The following is a 22,313-nucleotide window of genomic DNA, read 5'->3' as shown; positions in this document are numbered from 1 at the left end:
GCATCGTCAGGTACTAAAACTAGTTATTAAAATTAATACTTTTAAAATAAAAATAATAGACGTGCTTAAATAATAAGATGGAACAGTTTTTCCTAACAAGTCGTGTTTATTAGGGACATTTTCTGCCCAAATCAATATTCTTCTGATATCCTATCACATAGTTCTTTCACGAATTTCCAAATTATCTCCAAAAAATTGAAAGAACAGGATCCGAAAAAGGATTAGCTCGGTGGTTAGTGCATTGGACTTCTATACCCTTAAATTTCTTCAAGAACCTAATCATGGTTTCGATGAAGACAGTATTGCCCTACAACGAGAAGAACATAAAGCAGAGGTCGCCAAAGTGTTCTATATAGACCCCAGGGGTCTATTTAACAAAAGTAGGGGTCGATCTGAGCCATCGGGTCGATTGGGGGTTCTTATTGATAATTACTTATTGTTTAATAGATATTAAGGTACTTAAAATTTCAACATTAAGATATTTTTCATAAAACTGCTGTTACACAATGTAAAATTACTTTAATAATTGTTTAAAATCATAAAATAAATGTACAAACACAGAACCTAATAGATAGTTTTATTTTAATTAACTGAAAGTTACAGTGGAACCTCGCATAACGAGCACCTCGCTTAACGAGTAATTCGCATAACGAGTAAAACAAATTGATTCTTATAGCGAGCGATGTTTCGCATAACGATAGTTTTCTAATGAAATTTCGCTGACGTGTTTTCCTCAGCCAGTAAGCGGCCGGTGGGCGTGACCAGACGGAGTGGGGCAGTCGCAGTTAAAAGGGGCAGACACAGCTGGAGAAGTCAGTTTTTGAAGTCAGTTTTTAGTGAGTTTTTAGTCTTTGAGAGACGGTTTGGAAGTGATAGTTCGCGAGAGAGTCAGTGTTACTGAGTGCTTCAGAAAAAACTTTACAAAATTATTGTGTTTATTTTGTTATCCCTCTAACAAAATGGCTTCGAAAAGAATTAAAATAACGTTAGAATTGAAACGTAAAATCATTGAGAAACGAGAAGATGGTGTAAGTGTGGCTGATCTAGCACGCACCTACAATCGATCAACATCAACGATTTGCACTATTCTCAAGAATAAAGACAAAATCAAACAGATAGATGCATCAAAGGGCGTTACAAGAATGTCTACGCAGCGGTCACGTATCCTTGATGATTTGGAAAGATTACTTCTCATTTGGATAAATGAAAAACAATTGCAAGGCGACACTATAACCGAACAAATAATCTGTCAGAAGGCAAAACTAATTTTCACTGATCTCCGTACGAAAACTCCAGGATCGTCAACAGACGAAAAAGAATTTAAAGCAAGCCGTGGGTGGTTTGAAAAATTCAAAAAAAGAACCGGCATTCACAGCGTTATGAGGCACGGTGAAGCAGCAAGTTCCGATAAGAAGGCAGCTGAGAACTACGTCAGCGACTTCAAAAAACTTTTGATTTCCGAGGGTTACTTGCCACAACAAATTTTTAACTGTGACGAGACAGGTCTCTTTTGGAAGAAAATGCCCAAGCGAACCTACATAACAGAAGAAGAAAAAGCATTACCCGGCCACAAGCCCATGAAAGATTGCCTCACGTTCCTGTTTTGTGCTAATGCAAGCGGTGACTTGAAAATTAAACCATTGCTGGTGTATCATTCGGAAACTCCACGAGCCTTTAAGAAATGCAACATCCACAAGAACAAACTAAATGTAATGTGGAAAGCCAATAACAAGGCTTGGGTGACACGTGACATTTTTGTTGAATGGATAAATGAAGTGTTTGGTCCTTCTGTGAAAAAATATTTATTGGAGATGAATCTGCCGCTCCATGCGTTGCTTGTACTGGACAATGCTCCCGCTCATCCTCCAAGTCTACAAAATGATCTTCTTGACGAATTTCAATTTATCAAAATTCAATATCTGCCTCCTAATACTACACCGTTACTTCAGCCTATGGATCAACAAGTAATTTCCAACTTTAAGAAACTGTACACTAAAGGTCTCTTCGAACATTGTTTTGAGGTGACTGAAGAGACAAACCTTACTTTGCGAGAATTTTGGAAATACCACTTCCATATTGTTACATCCCTCAAGATAACCGACAAGGCGTGGGACGGGGTTACCAAAAAAACTCTAATTTCTGCATGGAAGAAGCTCTGGCCTGAAATCCTCGTCGAATCTGGTTTTGAGGCGATTGAATCCGAACCTGTGGAATCTCTAGATAATGAAATTGTGTCTTTGGCCACGGATATGGGATTGACAGTTGATAAAGATGATATTGATGAGCTTGTAGCAGATCATAGTCAAGAGCTATCCACAGAGGAACTTGTTGAGTTGCAACACATTTCACAACAAGAATTGGTGGAAGAGAATTTATTAGACAAAGAGGAGAAAATATCAGAGGAACAACAATCTTCCAGCGCAATAAGAGAAATGTTGAAAGCATGGGAAACTGTTGCAACACACGTAGAAAACTATCACCCGAATAAGGCTGTGGCTATGCGATCTATAAATTTATTTAATGATAATGCTGTGTCACTTTTGAAGACATTTTGAAGCGACGGCAGAAACAAGGAACATTGGACAAATTTATAATTAAAAAGGATTAATTATGAATGTACATATTTATCTCAATTAATATATGTAATTTATATTATATTACATCATATGTACATATGTATATAATTTTTTCGAAATAAATGTTATAAAAAAAAATTTTATCAATATTTTTTTTGCATGGAACCAATTATCCCCTTTTATTTTAGTTTAAATGAAAAAAATTGTTTCGCTTAACGAGTATTTCGCTTAACGAGTAAGGTTCTGGAACGAATTATTCTCGTTAAGCGAGGTTCGACTGTACTATTATGGGGGTCGATGGAGATTTCGAAAAATTATATACGGGGGTCCATGATCAAAAAAGTTTGGCGACCTCTCACATAAAGTACGTATTAATTGTTGCAGCATATCTCTCTCTGCCTGCATGAACCATTCCATTGGTTTAGAATTTTCAAAGAGGCAACTTCGATTGAAAAGTTTCAGAGTTCTAAAACTTTGAATTTAAAGATATTTTTAAAAACCACATCGAAATGAACACATCAAATTTAAAGGATATTAAATCGTTTTAATTTTAAAAGACAAAATCGAGAAAAAATGTTTGCTTATAATAAATATAAGATTATATCTTGATTCAAGTTTAGTGATTGATTAAATTAGGAATTAACTTAAATCCGCATTTTGCTAGCACTGTTCGTCGTTAGCTTTCTGATCCTAGATAGATACAAATAAATTGGATGTCCCCAATCAGGTGGACTAACTATAACTATAAAACAAAAATAAAATTTGTCAAAATAAAAATAGAAATTTCAACCATGATATTGCCAATTCCAACTGATATTTAAAGAATCTAAACCAGCGGCAACATCTCAGAAAAGATCTCCAAGACCTTGTAGCGGAGATTTTTTTTTTTTACCGACAGAAAGAGGAGGAAGAGGAGGAGGAGTGTGGCCAGCAAACCGCAGTTCATTGCCTTCTTGATCTGACATCTGAATATCCTAGTGCTTTAAATAAACAAGAGTCTGCGATTTAAAAAGAAAAAAGACCATATTGTAAGTAAGCAAATATAACTAAATTGACTTTGAAACCTTCATTTTTTGTTCTAATTTCTGTCAGCTGTCAAAATATTATTGGCAGTAATTTCATTCTATGTAGTTGTGCTGCTATTTTGCCGCGGTAAAAACAAAGAGATTTCGGTAAGATCCTTTTAAAGATGAACCAAAGCAAAATTGTAGGGATATACCGGTACTGAAGTTAGTCACAGTCGTTCTCCTAATAGCTGGAACTGTAACTCCCACTTTGTTTTCCTCTGCTGGACTCAACTAACTTCTTGCAGAGAGTATAAAAACAGAAAAGAGTTGGCTTGTGATTGGTTGAAATAGAAGCGAATGAGTTGCTCGAAAGCTCTACTAAGGACATCCAGGTGGAAGAAGACGGTAGATTGCGTTGGCAGCAGGATGTCGAGAGGCGGATTTGACGAAGATGGGCTTCAGTCAGTGCAGAAGATAAGCCAAGGACAAAAATGGATAGACCCGTCTGCTAAAGGAGGCCAAGGTCCTGCAAGGTATACATCCAGAGGCTCTGTATAATTGCCAACATTATTATACGAGGGTCATTCAATAAGTAACGAGACAAATTACTACTGCTCAAAAACAGCTAAATTGATCCGTATGAAACTTTCAGGACATAAAGTTGGCAACCTTGCGATGACATCTGATCAGCTGTTCAATTATATTTTGTAAACATAATCTCATATTTACTCAGTTAACGATGGCGAGTCCGCTCGAGAATTGCACCGTGGAAGAACAACGTGCCGTGATCAGATTTTTAGTCGCGTAAGGTGAGAAAGGTAGTAAAATCCACAAAAGAATGTTAAAAGTGTACTGAGACAATTGTTTGAATCGTTCGAACGTTTACAAATGGGTAGAACAGTTTCAAAGTGGCCGTACAAAAGTTTCTGACGAGCAACGCAGTGGACGACCGATCGAAGTTGGGACTTCCTCTCTCGAATCTCGGATTGACGCGTTAATTCGGGACAATAGGCGTATCACCGTTGAACTGATAAGTGAAAAAGTAAACGCGAGTGTTGGAACTGTCCATAACATTATTCACAACAAGCTGCAGTATAAGAAAACCTGTGCGAGATGGGTGCCCAGACAACTCACGGACGCTCACAAAGAAACCCGGCTTCAAATCAGTCAACAGTTGAAAAATCGATATTCGACTGAAGGAGAAGGTTTTTTCAAAAGAATTGTAACGTGTGATGAAACATGGATCCACCACTATGAGCCAGAGTCAAAACGACAGAGCCTTGAGTGGAAAAAATTCAGGACCCAGCCATCTGCCGGTAAAGTCATGCTTACAGTATTCTGGGATTTTCAGGGGGCCAATTTATTGTGATTTTCTTGAAGGCCAAAGAACAATCAACAGCCAGTACTACTGTGACATGCTGGAAAACAAGATAAGACCTGCCGTGGGCTCTTGACTGAAGGCGTGATTTTGCTTCATGACAACGCCCGTCCACATACGGCACAGCTGACGAAAGAAAAACTTCAGAAACTGGGATGGGAGATCCTTCCACATCCCCCCTACAGACCTGACCTCGCCCCATCAGACTTCCATCTGTTTGGACCCCTTAAAGATGGTCTACGAGCGATACATTTTCGATCCAATGAAGAGGTAAAAAATCAGGTGCAAAAGTGGCTTCGAGATCAACCCAAAGAATTTTATGCCAAGGGCATTTACAAATTAGCAGAAAGATGGGACAAGTGTATAAGTGTTGCTGGGGACTATGTTGAAAAGTAACCAAAGTTTTATACTGATTCAATAAACCGTTTTTGAGCAATAATAATTTGTCTCGTTACTTATTGAATGACCCTCGTACAATCCCAAACAAAATAAATAAATAAAATATCTTAATCTTGTCATTGAACGTAAAGTTATAATTCAGAATCTTTACTATTATAACCGTAAATTTGTATTTCTTTAAAATTATTTAATAAATTTTTAAAATATTATTTAAATTAAAAACACTCATAAACAATTCTGCAGACACTTTGGGAACAATATATTGGCAAGAAACATTCTATAGACAACACCTTTTAAACACATTTAAATTATTACCATCGCTTCTAATTTTATAGAACTGTTAACTAATTTACCTGCTGGTTGATGTAAATAATTGTTTTTTGTATTATTAAATTTATTTCTACAACAAAGAGGGAGTATGGGAGCTATCCTATAAGAATACTTTTATTTTTACAAATTAATTAGGTAAATAGGGCGTTAATAATTAATTTATTTGAACGGGAATTAATATTATTTATCTTGTCTATTGAAAATTTGTTATTTATCATTACAATAAGGATGTATTGTTATTCAACTTCTTCTTCTTATAGTTCTTTTTATAGTTTCAAAGCTTTAGTCGCATGAGTAATTGTCACACATTTCTGCATGAATGCCTGAATTCTTCTAATACGATACAGCAAAGACTCTGAACAGAGACCATCTTTGATGATCAGATGATAATCAGGTAAACGCTATCGCGACCAGAGGCGCTGCGCCATCTTAATTAACTGATAAAGTCAGCGATATTATCTAGTAATACGGATCTAGTAAAAATAATCCAATTCCTAAAATCTTTTATCACAGATTGTTGGGCGTTTAAATTGATTCACCGATGAATGAGTAGAAATGTTTAACCTTAAAAGTTTCCACGGATATGCTTCAAAATGACAAAGGGTGTGCAAATGGTAGGTTAGCTGTGGAGGCGGCAGTGTCATGTAGATCATGGAAATCATGGATACTGTCCTGACTGACTCTGCTCTTCATGAAGCATACTCCCAGCACAAAACTGGGACAGAAGTGGACCTATGTGTAGCATTCTGAATACAGATAATTCAGGCTCCTGAATACAGATAATTGGAAAAGGATATACAAGAGGCGGCCGGAAACGCGTTAGCTGGAAGCTGACGGTGATACATCCGGTTAGAGCGGTACACATCCCCCATTAGTGTTTGCATAACATTTCCCCACCGCGTTGCAAAGCGGTGACTCTGTATCAAAAGCAGACAATTTACTTCCATCAGTTAGTCTCTCCATAGTTTCAACAACATCGTTCCTCTCTCTCACTAACTGCACCAAACACGAAGCTAACCCAGAGTCACAGAATCCACACGATTGTACTCAATGGAAGCTTTAAACACTTAACTTCATGAACTTAACGAACAATAACTTCCAATACTACGTTCCTATCGTTTACAAATTGGCCAAACACAGCGGCATTGTCTGCGAACACACATACATTTGCCCTTCCCTCGCTAAGTCAGCAATCTGAACTCAGAGCTACTTTCCAATCCTTCCAATATTTAGAGCAACTTGAAGTTCGGGAAATCTGATTGACTATGGAAAAATCCTGTATTTATCGCCAGGTTTTTTCTTCTAGTCATCTTCTGCTGTTTCGTTTCTCCTTTCAAATATTTGTCAACCAAATTTTCAAGTTTTTATGTAGTTCAGGCGGGGGCTTTACGTCCAACTACCAATTAGGTGTCGTGAACGGAGGCGACTAGCAAACATACTTTACTGTGAATTTCTTTTTATTAACCACTAAATAAAATCAAATGCCTAAAACCGGGGAATCGAACCCAGGACCACAATACATATTAGCTTCGCAGGTCTCGCCTCTAATCACTCGGCTACCGTTTTTATGTAGTTTAATAGAAATACAAAGAATTAGTCTACAAATAGTTCCAACAATAATTGTAGAATTTTGTTGTCCTTCTCCTTTCTTGGCCTTATGGTGATTCCAAACTAGCCATCATGCAGAGATTGGTTTTTATGTGGTGGGTGGTTTGTCTGTTAGTATGTATAGTGTTAAAGTCACTGTCCGTGTGGTTGCGTGAGAATTATATTTTAATGTTATTTGTCCTAATGTATTTATAAAAGTCTGGGTAAATGTTTAGGTAAGTCAGTATATAGTGTTTAAGTTGGCCGGAAGTGGCCAGTTCGTCTGTAATATGGCCTTCCACAGCTTGGTCCCTACCATTCTTGTTCTTGCTGCAGGCCAAGATGATATGATTGGCTTTGGATACTGATTCCTTGTCACAGGAGCATATGGGAACTATTTGAATGCCAATATTCGTGCCAAATGATGAGGAGAGTAATTGAATCTCAGTCAGCTCATGGTGCAGTAAAATCCTTTGTTTTCCGCAAACGCTTCAAACCATGGTTTAACCGGTATGAAGGATTGTATAGAGGAGTAGAATTTTCCTTTAACTGTTTTCGAGAAAGAGTAAATGTCAGACCATTTTTTTGTACCAGATTTGTTTTTTGAAGTTTTTTTAGATTTCAGTGATTAGAAAAATTAATACAAAAAAAAAGCAAAGAAACTACTGAAGCTGCAAAATGCAATTTTAACAGACAATAGATCGTTTCCGACGTAAGTAGGGTTGTGTGAACAATGCGTATGTATATATGTATATGCTACTGTGTTGATAAGAAATATAACAACAACCAGCTACTCCACCAAGATATGGCGGCCGACGACCACAGCGGCACCAGTATGATGATGGTAGGTGTGGCAAGAGCTAGGAGATGACAAACTGGCTATAAAAGATGGAGGGCATAACCAGAAGCTTATACTGAAAGTAGAAGATGTAATGACAATAGTTTTCTTCACCCACACAATACAACTGGATTTCACGCTAGCACAACTCTAACCAAGTATATATATATATATGTATATAATATCTCTGATCCAGACAAAATACAACAACCAGCGGCCCCCCCGTCTCATCATTTCCACATACAGCAGACAATTCCCTCCACTGTAGCCTTGACCAGAGATATGGGATAACACTTAGATAGCCTAGGATTATATTGACAGGGTCAAAAGGCTCAATGCCTATTGTAAATTATAATAATTATTATTCTCCATCATCCTAATGAACATAACATTGATCTCTATAATAACTCAAAGAGACAGGACAATTGAATACAGATGTTAGACATTAAATGCAGGCAGTGAATCCAAGGCCTTCTATATATTAATAGAAGATGCTAAAAGGATGACCTACAAAATGATTAGATGAATGATTAATTCACTACAATTATCTTTTGACAAATGTCAAGTAATTGTCAGTAGATTTGGTGTAGGAGGAGTAGTCGTTAAAAAAGAGTAAAGTCACATTCTAAAAACAAAATTGAAAACGAATGGAACAAATTAACCTCGCGTCTCCCCTCAAATTGAATGGTTGGTGTAAAGCACTCGCATATATTTTTCTTACAGCAACTGACGTAATAAAAATTTTTTGAAATCTATTTGTGCGATAAAATTGCTAAAAATTACAAAACTGATAACGGAAATTAAACCCCATACACTCGAGATTGAATTCTTCTTCTTCCTTTGGCGCAACAATCCTTGCAGGACCTTGGTCCCTACTTTAGCAGGAAGTCCGTGGCTTTCCTTCTCCACGATCTGACGTCCCCTTCTTCTGCAGATCCGCCTCCACATCCTGCAGTCAACACAATCTTGGCCAACCTCTAGAACTTCTAACACCTGGGTGTCCTTCATAGATCTTACAAGAGGCTTTTTCCACACTCATTCTGTGTCGGTGACCCAACCATCGTAACCTTTCCACTTTTATGACAGCCACAAGAGTCCTCTTCTCTGTGCTAAGTACAAACTATTTCTAAAACAATTGGCTAGACTGAATGACGAGTAGAGTAACGACGTGAAGAGAGTGTAAGAATGAATCCTCAGGAAGTGAATGCAATGTCTGGATGCGATTGAGTGCCCCGAGCGGTGGTCTGGTGTCCTTATACAGGGTGTACAGTAAGGAGAGGTCGAAACTTCTGGAGGTGATTCAACAGCTCAAATGCAATAAAAAATATTCTATTCACTTTGACTCGATTCTCATTAGTGTCCAAGATATTTTGCATTTTTAACTTTTCCGTCGATATTCGCGTTTTTCACCATAAAAACGGCCATAACTTTTCTATCCTTTATCCTACAACAAATCTACTTATTCCAAATGAAAGAACATTAAATTTCCTATAAATCTGCTTAACTCAGAGCCTTAAAACGTTTCTTATAACAATGAAATGTTTACTTAAATGTCACAAAAATTCGTTCTCGATGATTTCTGTTAAAATTTTCAACTGTATTTTTCCAATGATTAATGAATCACGGAGTCACCCAATTACAAGAAAAGTTGTGTATTTATTGAGCTTCAAGACCATATAGAATTTTTGTTTTTAATATTACGCTAACCCGAACAGAGTGCAAATGCAAAAAACTGGGGATGTTGCGTAACCGACTTTTCACTGATATCAAATTATTAATTCACTCGTATGTCAATTTTTGGAGAAGCAACAAAAAGAAAATTAACCCTTTTTTAGTTTTGAACAATTATTATTTAATAAAACGGAAGTAAAAAATACAGTAGTAATTAAACACAATAGAAATTAAAGTAAAAATTGCATTGTTATAAGAAACGTTTTGATTTGGAGGTGAAATGCAAAAAACTGGGGATGTTGCGTAACCGACTTTTCACTGATATCAAATTATTAATTCACTCGTATGTCAATTTTTGGAGAAGCAACAAAAAGAAAATTAACCCTTTTTTAGTTTTGAACAATTATTATTTAATAAAACGGAAGTAAAAAATACAGTAGTAATTAAACACAATAGAAATTAAAGTAAAAATTGCATTGTTATAAGAAACGTTTTGAGGCTCTGAGTTAAGCAGATTTATAGGAAATTTAATGTTCTTTCGTTTGGAATAAGCAGATTTGTTGTAGGATAAAGAATAGGAAAGTTACGGCCGTTTTTATGGTGGAAAAAGGCTACTATCGACGGAAAAGATAAAAATGCAAATATCTTGGACACTATTGAGAATCGGGCCAAAGTGAATAGAATATCTTTTGTTGCATTTGAGCTGCTGAATCACCTCCAGAAGTTTCGACCCTGTATTATACATTTTCGAACTAAAATAAGCGGTAGGCCAAAACAAAAATTTAATAAAATATAAGGAAATATAAATTTAGGGAACAGAAATGTAAGACAAAGTATAATAAGAGTAGTCAAAAATAATTCAAGAGAAAGAGTGGAAATAGCAGAAAGGACTAGAAAATTAAAATTTTTCTCTTGAAATATAAAACTAAGAGAAAGAAGAGGAAGTGACAAAGAACGGACGAAAGTGGTTGAAGGCAGTGGAAATAAGAATATTGCCCTGATGGCTGGGTGTGTATACAGATGTCTTTACAAGCAGCACCCTGATAGCATCCCCGCTAGCAACAAATCATACCATATCTGCCTCATTTTCAGGATGTTTATTTTAGCAAGAAACTTCATGCGTTAACAATAACGATATATCTTAAATTATCATTTATATACACCTCTTCCTTTTTTATGCGCATAATTTTATTATATTACAATTTTTTGATATTAAATTGGAGAGGAGTTTATGACAGTAATAAAAAATCTGGTGTGTTTTTGGCCAATCATATTCTTAAAATTTATAACCTCAAAAGATATTTGATTATTATACTGTTGGCAAAACTGTTAATTACAAAAAAGAAAATTATCGATACCTAAAATGATACAATTAACGGTCAGTATTTCATTCCGAGTTTAAGTTCCACTTTAACCCCCTCAAAAAATGCTAAATTTTTGTGTATTTCAACTATATTCTGACAGACAAAACTGCGTTATAACTCTAAAGTTACAATTGATTACTTAATTGATTATTCTATAACAGTTATGGACCTAATATGACTGTCCGGTAGGACAGTTGTATAAGGGTTGATCGTCAAAAAAACTGCACGAAAAGGCGTAACGTTGAAAAACACCCAACTTTGACAATTTTTTTCTCTTTTTCTATAAAAGATAAAATTCCCAAATTTTCTTTATAATATAGGGCAAATCCTCCTTTATAACTCGTAATTTTTTTTGCAGCAACCCAGATCTAATAGATTTGGAAGTTGCTGAAAATGGGGAAAAACGACATTTTCAAAAATTGATCTTATTTTTACTTTTTTTTTTTTTTTTAAATAAACAACGTAGCGCCTAAACGCGTGAACCGATTTTCATGAATGAGGTGTCTAAATAATAATAATCATTAAAACTTCCAGAAAAAAATTTCAGAAACCTTTTTTTAAGATAAAATTTTGAAAAAAAATTGTGAAAAAATCCACTCTGTAAAAAAGGACTTCCGGTTTTTTGATTTGCATCAAAAACTTTTAATTTTAGAAATCTATTTAAATCCTCCATAATGATAAAATTTGGATCTGACACATAAAACGGAAATAGCACTTTAGAGAGAAGCCCAATCATCATCCTCAACCAAAAAATGCCCCTCATCCAAAAAAAAAAAAGGGGATGCTATTTTCTTGGGGAAGAAAAAAGAAGTAAATATGCGTAGTTTAAAAGAAGTCCTTTGACTCGTTTCCTTTAAAACCTCAAAAAAGGAAGTAAAAAAAAAATGCAATAAAAATGGTTGAGATTTTAATCGACAAGCTCCTATACTCGTAGTAGGGACTCATTTTAGATTTAATGTTTCATCTTGTAATTTTGAGTCTCCTGAAAATTAGTGGAAACTCTAATTTCAAAACTTTGGCAAGCTCAAAAAAAAAAGAAGCTCAATTTAATTAAATAAATAAAAAAGCCATTTATTGAGCTAAAAAAATATTTAAAGTTTTTAACAAGTAATACAGCTTTAATTGATTAGCTCAAATCAGCCGGTGAGACTGAGGCCTCTTCTTAATGAAGGTGAATGGATACACCTTTTGCAAACTAAACATATTAACATATTAATATTACATTAACAACATAACCCAATATAAAACTTAATATATTGAAATTACACTCATTTTTTATAATATATACTATAATATTTTACTGTTATTATAATTATTAATTGATTATTAGATAATATTACTTAATTATTCTTTTTGTCCAAGAGGTTACCCTAAGAGTTGCCATTTCTATCTATTACTAAGTTCTTCCACTCTTGTCTATACCTAGCACATCTCATCCAATTTGCTGAGCCACACCTCATTTTAAATTGCGAGTCCCATCCGAAGTTTTGGTCTACCCACTTTCCTTAATCTGTCTCTCTTGGATACCAGCTGATTATTTCTGTGGACCATCTTCCAACTTCTCTTCTGCTGATGTGGCCTGCCCAATTAGATTTCAGTTTCCATACTCGTGTCTCCAATATCTGAAATGCCTGATTGTGCTCTTATCCAGCTGTTCCTCTTCTTCTTCTTTCAAGGAAATATTCAGCGCTATCTTCTCCACTTTTCCTTACGGCGACCCTTAATTTTTCTACAATTTCTTTTTTTTTTAATATCCAAGTTTCCTCCTCCGTAGGTTATGGTCGGAAAAACATACTTTTCTTTTTATTTTAATTTGGGATAGTTTTGCATTTCACCAGAGAATAATAATCAATGACGATTGCTCACAAGAGAAATTAAGAAACCTGCCGATTACACTTCCAATATTACAACAACCCTAAACTGGATGAAGTTCCGGCCCAATTGTACCGGAAAGACAAAGTCGCGCCTGGTTATTAATAAAAAAAAACATTACATTTACAAATACTAGTCGAACAAACGTTTATCTTAATAATTATTAACAAAATCTACTTTTCCAAGATAACCATCCAGGAAATTAGAATCGTTTAGTGGGTGTCATTGAAGTAATCTTCCCGTCTGATGGATTTCTAAATTTAAAAACTAAATGAAATCATATGCCTTTATTGGAGCAATGAATAAGATCAACTAGTGTCTCCAATTTTATCGTCAAGGTAACCGTAGTCGCCATGTTTCCAATTAAACAAAATTCTTCTTTAACTTATTTAAACAACTAATAAATAAAGTAATGTCTATTTTAATTTATTGATTTATTTTTAAAGGGCAAGGTAACGTCTAATTTCACTATAAACTACTAATTTCTGATATAAACTAATAAATTTAGGCAAAGCTCGGGAATCGAACCTTCATACATCCTGGGCTTTGTAAGCTACGTCTCTTGAACATCTGGTCTAAGCTGTAATCATTACAAATAATTATTGGGAACTTTAAATTCACCCACAGCCGGGTGATAGAGACAAAATCTTGAGGTTAGCGCTTCCCACGTGTACCAAAACAATGGAAATCATAGTACCACGATCAAAATATAATACGCTACAAAAAGATAAACTACAGGGCCACCCGCTCTAGGGATAATGCAAGCATAGTGCATTATCCGTATGTTTCCTAAACCACTAGCTTTTCAGCAAATGAGAGAGCACTCCTTTTAAAAATCCGTGGTCAACTAGCGCCTTGAGGGTTTAAAAAATCCCTAACCCCAAAAATAGCCGGAAAGATACAAGAGGCATTTGCAAGAAAACGGAACTCCTTTGCCATGGCTGGACGATCTCCAAGATGACCTCTCTCCAATGGGTGTTAGACAGTGATTGAATGAAGAGGATATACAGCAGAAGCTTGTGGACTAGTGTCCGGATTGTTGAGGACTATTAAGCCGTAGATAGATAGACATATATACAGGAATTCCAACGAATACAAATAGGGTGCATTATTCGTACAAAACTAGGTTACAAAAAATGCAGTTAACTTTTTAACTGACCTCCACTTACAAAATAAAATAGGTCTTAAGACTGCAACTGACTCTTTTTTAATTAAAAAATAAATTAAAAACACCAAGACAAGTAAAGAAGACTGCATGCGTACAGAAGCTGTGATCTAATGAAAGTAAGTTGAATCATATCAACAAGTAAATCGAAATTATGTCATATGATTCGCTATGCGAACATGATCCGCATTATAATGTCCTTGAGAATGAAGCGCACTAGTTTAAATAAAAAAAAAATCATTAAAAGACCAACATAATCAGTATGATTGTGCCCATGATGATTTTTTATTAAAGACGTATATTTATTTGCACAAAGAACTATATTTACTAAACGGGATTTATTATTATAATATGTATATACTCTGTAAAACTTCATTTTATTTATTGAACATAGGAAATGACGTCTACGGTATGTGTAAGACTGTTTATTCAAAGACGTTCTTCCGAGTTCAAAACATTAGTTTGGAAAATTAGCCCATTTTGTTGGACGAAGGAAGATCCCCCCCCAAAAAAGAAATGATTAAGATCAGGTACTTCACTTGCTCAATAGAGATGATATATCGCTTATAAAGTAAGAAGAGAATAAATAAACTTTGGCTCACGACAATAAGCTTTACCAAACTGAAGAAATTTTATAAACTTCCAAATTGGAATTAAAATAAAAAAACAAACCAACAGAAAGGTTACTGAACAGTAATCTTACTTTTCTTTACTTCCTAGTATAGGCAGGTAGGAGAAAATAGGAGTAGACCGTCGAACTTGGTGAAAAGGAGCAACTTTGAGCACCCCCTAGGGCGCCATATGTATAGAGTTTGGTTTGGCAGAACAATATAACAAGAGCTTAACCTCAGTAGGTTCCCAAAAAATAAAAATAAATAAATAAAAATATCAATGAAACCTTGATTAGATTATTATCTGCAATGACGATTCGGTTCTAGTAAAAATTAGTTCCTGAAGTCTTTCTAAACACTCACACCCGTGGGTTCCCCCTTTGAAGTGGTTAAACATCGTGAACTGAACACCCACAAATACTCAAAAAATTCTCTTAGTTCTAAGTGCCCTAAAACTTAGGAGCCCCCTCATTTCTTCCAAGAACTGATAAGAGGCTTATATTGATAACGAAATTGTTAAGAATTGAATGTGGAAGGGGGGGGAATCCCCCGGAGACGAAATACGAGTAATAGGGACGACAAAGTACTTTGATGATCACGATGGCCGTTGTAGCAAAGTATCTACAAAACTTTTTAGGGAATAAGCGCGTTTATTTATCCCTAAATATATTAACCTTTTTTTTCCTTAATAAAAAATATATAACAAGAGATTAAGACAAAACCATGATCTTCATCAGATCATCAGTCAGACTGCAAATTTGTGATAGAAATTGAAAAAAAGAACTCTGTTTCAAATATCTCTAATCTCATTGAAGATGATGGTTCCTCCTCAATTTAAGAAATAAAGCAAAGAATGGGTAGGACAGTTGTGTAAGGGGTTGATCGTCAAAAACTGCATGAAAAAGCGTAACGTTGAAAAACACCCAACTTTGACAATTTTTTTCTCTTTTTCTATAAAAGATAAAATTCCCAAATTTTCTTTATAATATAGGGCAAACCCTCCTTTATAACTGTAATTTTTTTGCAACAACCCAGATTAAGTAGATTTCTAGAAATACGTTGCTGAAAGTGGGCAAAAACAGCATTTTCAGAAAATGTTCTGGTTACCTTTTTTTATAAACAACGTAGCGTTTAAACGCGTGAACCGATTTTCATAAATGAGGTGTCATTCGATTCAGAAATTCATGTAGATGTGTCTTTTTGTGGGTCTCAACGCTGTACATTAAGTTAAGAATGAATGATCCAAATGAAGTGATAATATACTCAACAAAATGTAGATTTGGAGTAGAGAAATGCCTAGTAACTAGTATATCTGGCTACAACTCTTAACTTACTACAGAAGAAGAGCTTCGAGAGTATCCAGACTTGAGAGAAAGAGGTGAAAGGTACTAATTTGAGAAGAGACTAGAATTCTTTGGGTACCTTTATGGACTAGGAGAAAATCCATTAATAGATTTGGAAATGGTTGGTAGAAAGAAGAGAGAAAAACCAAAAAAGATGGATTTATTGGAGAAAATAAGTTTTTGAGCTGAGGAGACACGTCACAGAGAAATTTATTTATATAACGCAGTAACTTTCCAATTAATTCTATTGGATCAATTATAAATTGAAGGCCACCCGATAATTAGCCACTTGGCTAATCGACAAGGATCGATCATTCCATAGCTTTTTTTTTGATCCAATATAACAAACATGTACCGTTAATATGAACAGGTGTCATTGAAAAATGCGACTTTCATTTCTACTAAAAGCCCTTGAACGATGGCCCTAAATATTTAGTTTAATTAAATTTGCTAAAATTTATTTCAAATAAAAATTTCACAATATAAAAGGCAAGGACAGATTCCTAATCAAGGTCGTTTTGGATGTGGTATAAAGTGGAGTTGATTAAAACTATGTACAGAGATATTCTTGTAGGAATGTAATAATATAAATACAGTTAGTTCTAAAAATAGATACATTAATGTGGTCATTCTATATTATACATTCAGGGGTTTAAAAAGATTATGGATTACATTTTATGCAAATAGATAAATGCATGTATGTTAGTTAATTTATAAGAGAATAAAACTTCAACATCTAATAAATAATTTAAAGGGTCGTAAAAATCGATAAGCGGACAATTATTATTGTGTGGATTGATAAAATAGTGTTCATCTTCGGCTGATAATTAGATTACGCGCGGGGCGGGACCCTTGCCCCACGGCACCGCAGCTACCAAGAGGCTTATTGTGTCTTCCCTATAAGTCTAGTAGATGAAACCTCCCCTTCTAAGAAGGTTGAGGACTTTCCCTACCAGTTCCTTCTGCGCTATAATCTCCTTTGGTCTCAAGGTACCAAAGAGTTCGTAGCGCAGTCTCTCAACAGATGAGAGGCCGTTTCTTCCTCTTCCTGACCACAATCTGCACATCGGTTCCGAGCTAATATGGCCCTAACTTGTGTGTAAATAATTTAAAGGGTCATACAAAATTATTGTGTGGACTTGATAAAATAGTGTTCATCTTCGGCTGATAATAATATTTACAAAAAACAAAACAAATAAACGTTTAATTAGATACTATCATTATAAAAAGATCCAAGTTTCAAAAATCTTTAACCACTTACCATGCAGAGCGCCGGCGGTTGAAGCGAGCATTGCACGAACTGAGACGAAATTGTTTTGCAGAAATGTGTGCAGTGCCATTGTGGCTGATTTCTTCAATTCAGCTTCCACTTTGGCACCGCAACAACTGTGTCCATCGCCGCATACTCCACTGTCTGCGAACAATGGAACGATATAAATAAAATTAGCTGGAAGGGGGAAAATTCCTAAAAAAAAAAAAAATAAATAAATAAATAATTAATCCATAATTATTGTAATAAAATTTCCGTTTTTTTTTAAACCAATTTTGCAAGAAAATCGTAAAGATTAAAGGAGCTTAACAATCTTATCTTCCTCTCAAATATAAACTTTTGGTGAAAAATCAATTTTGAAAGTTACAAGAATGAAGATGGAAATAATCGAGAGTAATCCAAAGATTAACGAAAATTTATTAAATTATAATTCTGTATCCTACAACTGGACAACCAGCTTCTTAGCAATGGTACAAAACAAGAACTCATCCTGTGAAGAAAATGAAAACTTTAACCATTTAAGGAGAAAGAGACTTTTCCTCTTTTTCCCCCACTTCAGTCACAAGAGAAAAATTTCACCCTTTAAGCATTGAAAAGCACATCTAAATCGATAAACTTCCGGACAAAAAGTTCATCATCATCGAAATCAATAACCTCTTATAAGGTTGGAGGAAGTACAATAGGGAGAAGACCAACTTCCTCCTTTTTCCCAGTGAATACTACCCACTTCCTTCCTCTTCTATTTTCCCTTTCAAGTCTTTCTCCAACCAACCAATCAGAATAAAAACGGCCGTTTTCTTTATACGATCCCCCTTTTGGGCGAAAAAGGAAAAATCTCATTATGCTTTACAGTTCACCGAAAAAAAAAATAAGTTTATACTTATAAAAGAATCTTTTTAAAGGAATCATTGAAGAATCATATACTGACAACTTCTGCCGTGTATATCTTCAGGGAAGAGTGGAAAAATTTAAAATAATTCTAATAGCATTCAAATTATTTTAGCATAAAAGTTTAAACTGAAATTAAATTCTGGAATATTAATTAAAAAGTTGTACCTATCCAGATCAGGTAGTTCTCCAGGAGATATAATGGAATTAATTTCAAAAAAAACCAGCCCAGATAATTAATTTTTCGACATAATAATATTAATATTTTAGAATGAAATCAATAAGTCTAATTATTTTACCAACAATACGATCGTTGAAGCGAATAAAACAGAATTAGAATGAAATAAAGTTTCTTAGAGGATTTAGGATACACTGAAATCCATGCGTAAAACACAAAGATGGAGACTTCCTCCGCAGAAAATTCTAATAGCAGAATTTACCCATGTTAATTTAGACAATGACATCTTTGATACCCAGAAACGTGGACAATATTTCCAGATTCTTGATGTGATAAGTCAGGCAGTCCTAGGATACTTAGAGCTAAAGATCTATTATGCCTTTAGCAAAGGGGAGAAGCCCCCAACTGACAGATCAAGGATCCAAACTTTGAACTGCTAGCGGATAGTGCTGGGTAAAGCCCCAAATTGGGAATCAGGTTCCACCCTGATCTAGTGCATTCCGGCATCAGTCATCCTCGCTTCATTGCGGCCGTTTTCTGACATCGCTCTCTGGGACACTAGGGCGGCCCCACTCGCCAATCTCTTTTTTGTGGCATAACCATTTTCTCCCAAACCTTGACGACATGATAGCCTACCTTTTCTGCCCAGCATAAAATTCCTCATCTCTTTACAGTTCCACCATCTTCCCAACCAAATTAATCCACCTTCTCCAATTCCCTTCTTTAAGTAAGCCATAAATTCTAGGAAGAATTTTGCATTCAGTGGACTGTAACCACCTTTCATCAGTAACATTTCATGTCTCAGAGCACTGTAATACATTTGCGCACCGTCTTAATATCTTACTTCTAATGGGATACATCAATCTAAAGTAGTTCTTTATTGTCACCTTTTACTGGCTAACACCAGGTACTCCAGGTAGCCAATTACTTTAGGCACGTAATGTTTATTACAGATTATCCCCTCCTGATAGCCTATCTGTTTGGACTGGTATAAGACTGCTTAAATATTCTCAATGAATTACATTGCCTCAAATTTCTTGCACTGAGAATCTTCTATAAGAACAGTTAAATTAAAATCTTACGTTTTTTTTTTCCCCCAGTAAATAGAACACAGTTATAAATAAAGATAGATCTGACGTAAACCTTTCAAGGTTCCTGACAAACTAATCTACTATAATTTCGACTGCCTGATAGTCGACAGTTCAGTCGACTCCGCATCTAGTTTTAATTAAACAAAATAATAATAATAATAATAATAATGGAGAAAGGGAAGGGATTAGCTATGAGGTTAGCATACTGGACTCCCACGCGGAGGTCCCGGGTTCGAATCCAGCAGCTGACCCTTAGATTTTCTCTTCCTAGGAGCTTCTTACAGCTCACTGTCCGGTGATGGACAGTGTTGTCTGTAACGAGAGAACACTGTCCGGAGGCCGGCAGTGCACTGGAAAAAGCTCCGGGCGCTAATGACCTCAGCTGTTGATGCGCCAAAAAAAAAAAAAAAAAAAAAAAAAAAAAAAAAAAAAAAAATAATAATGGAGAAAAGTTCAAGAATGATTTTTTTTAAAACATTTTAAAACGTGAGTGTAACATTACATATGAATTAAAACTTCTGAAGGCCGAAACATACCTGGCGAACAAGGAAGAGACAGATCGTGATGCTGTGAAAGGAGGAGAAGATAAACAGATTTAGAAAAGGATGTATTTCGTCATAATTGTAATCGCAATGTTTGTTTTAAAAAAAAAAAAAAAAGAAACTATAAAAAAAATGGAAATAGTTTAATAATTAATTATATAGACCAAATAGTTGCGAAAAATAGTGATGACTCAGCTGCTGGTAATTGTTGATATTTCTTACCGGTAATAAATGAAAAAAGAACCCACGTTGAGGGTAATTTTAACCTTTTTACCTCTAAATAAGCTCCTTTTTTTAAGTTCAATCCAATTAAATTAATTAATCGATTAATCACCAAAAAATTAAATACGAATAAAATTAGAACTGATCAAAAGTAAAGCAATCCCTTTACAAGAAAGGGGATAACCAGTGGAACAGACGGAAATCCTAAGAGAAGAATACTATGACTCATCGCTTCATCCCTTGACAATACTGTAACCTAAAAAGGTTAGAATTATTGGCCAGATATATCCGATATGAAATCGGGGCTAATGTAAAGAATAGTTACCCGGAGGTGTGGCCTGTTTATTTTTAGGGCATGCGCAGTACAGCACACTTACCGTTGAGTTTTTAAACTACTTCCCGCCAATGTTCAATATATTATTTTTAAATTTCTCAACTTCCCGCTAATGTGCTGTATATAATTTGTTTGAATTTCTTACCTATTTATGTTGAGCGCGCATGCGCAGTACACTTACTGCACAGTAACTGCTTCCTTTTTAATGTATTATTAATGTATTATCAGTTCCCACCAGTGCCCTGTTTGTGACTTGAGGTGCCTTTTTTTTGTAACTTCATGAGCATGAGCGTTTTAAATTTGCAGTTTTTTAAAAAAATTAAAGCATGATTGCAGTGTGAGTGAGGATGGAGTAATGAATGTTATAAAATTTTGTATGGATGTTGGTTTGATCAGTAGGAGATATGTATGTCCGAAGTGTGGATGTGATATGAAATTACCAAAAAAAAATAGTGCGATTGATATAGGCATAGGAGTCATTCTTCCAGTGGCGACCTTATGAGAGACTTTCTGGAGGGAGTCCGCCAAGTATACCCTCCTCAGGAAAAGGACTCCACAGAATAAGGTAAGTTTCTTTTGTGTTGTTCTTTGTAATTATTGTAATGAATCTTGTGACTCAAATTAAAAAATTAAGGGTGATTAGGTAGGTTAGGAGGGGTGTGTGGAGCCGAAGCCCCCCATTAAGAAATAAATAAATCAGGGGGTGTGGGGACAAAGCCCCCACATAAAGGGGGGTTTAAATAAAATTATCAATCTTAAATAAATAATTCGAAGTGATTCTGATTCGCTGTTACCATACAACCCGCCAGATTTAAATGTAAATATAAAATAAAGAAATAGTTTTATATTTATATTTGAATATGGCGGGTTATATAGTAACAGCGAATCAGAATCACTTCGAATTAGGCCACACCTCCGGGTAACTATTCTTTACATTTACCGAAATCGGATCTAGACAAGAATTAGCCTTAATTAGAAAAAGAAAGAAATCTATAATAAAAAGAAGAACTTACTTTACTGTAAATTTCTCATATTAACTACTAAGTAAAATCCAAGGCCTAAACCCTTGAATCCATTCAGACGACAATTAGAGATTAATGGGCACAGATTAAAATAACAATTTAATCATTTTATTTGCGTAATTTGTTTTTTTTTAAATTTCAATCAGAATTTAATCAGCGAAATTAATCATACTGTTAATCATATGACAATTAATTAGTGAACTAAATTCAAATTTAAACGTTAATCAAACTAAAAAAAATTATGGTTAAATTAATTATAATTAAAATTTTAGTTTAATTTTAGGTGATACTACCTCATAAGTATTTGATTATTAAATTTCTAACCAAACTTCCAATAACAAAAGAAATCAATACACCTGAAGTGCAGTTATAATGAAAAGCTTTTCCTATAACTTACTGTGAATTTCCCAAACGGATTCATTCAAAGCTGATCTAATGGCGTACTTAAGTTTAAATGTCAGTTTGGCTTGTAATTATTTCTCAATTAATAGTTTGGTTCAGAGGGAATGTGTCGCATTCTATCAACATTATTATTAAATTGATCTTTTTATCGTGCAATTCTAAGTTACAAGAAAATTCCATTATCTTCTTAAATTATGGTTAAGAAAAAGTCATGTGAGTGTCC

At 34.9% G+C, this 22,313-nt stretch overlaps 1 protein-coding gene across 4 annotated transcripts in view; it reads right to left on the bottom strand.

The window, feature by feature from the left end:
* The window catches only part of dally (division abnormally delayed protein), a 442,796-nt gene that overhangs the window by 297,636 nt on the left and 122,847 nt on the right, over positions 1–22,313 (bottom strand). For 3 of the 4 annotated variants that reach the window (XM_074115962.1, XM_074115960.1, XM_074115961.1), the window contains one exon: positions 17,403–17,555. In XM_074115962.1, coding sequence (XP_073972063.1) covers positions 17,403–17,481 — 79 coding nt within the window. In that variant the 5' untranslated portion in view covers positions 17,482–17,555. Of the gene's footprint in view, positions 1–17,402; positions 17,556–21,679; positions 21,818–22,313 lie in introns of those variants that run through there. The other variant, XM_074115963.1, reaches the window with a different exon arrangement.

This window comes from Rhodnius prolixus, unplaced genomic scaffold, assembly GCF_049639745.1.
Source record: "Rhodnius prolixus isolate KJV_2025 unplaced genomic scaffold, Rpr scaffold_13, whole genome shotgun sequence".
NCBI lineage: Eukaryota > Metazoa > Arthropoda > Insecta > Hemiptera > Reduviidae > Rhodnius > Rhodnius prolixus.
This window is presented reverse-complemented; position numbering and strand designations above follow the sequence as displayed.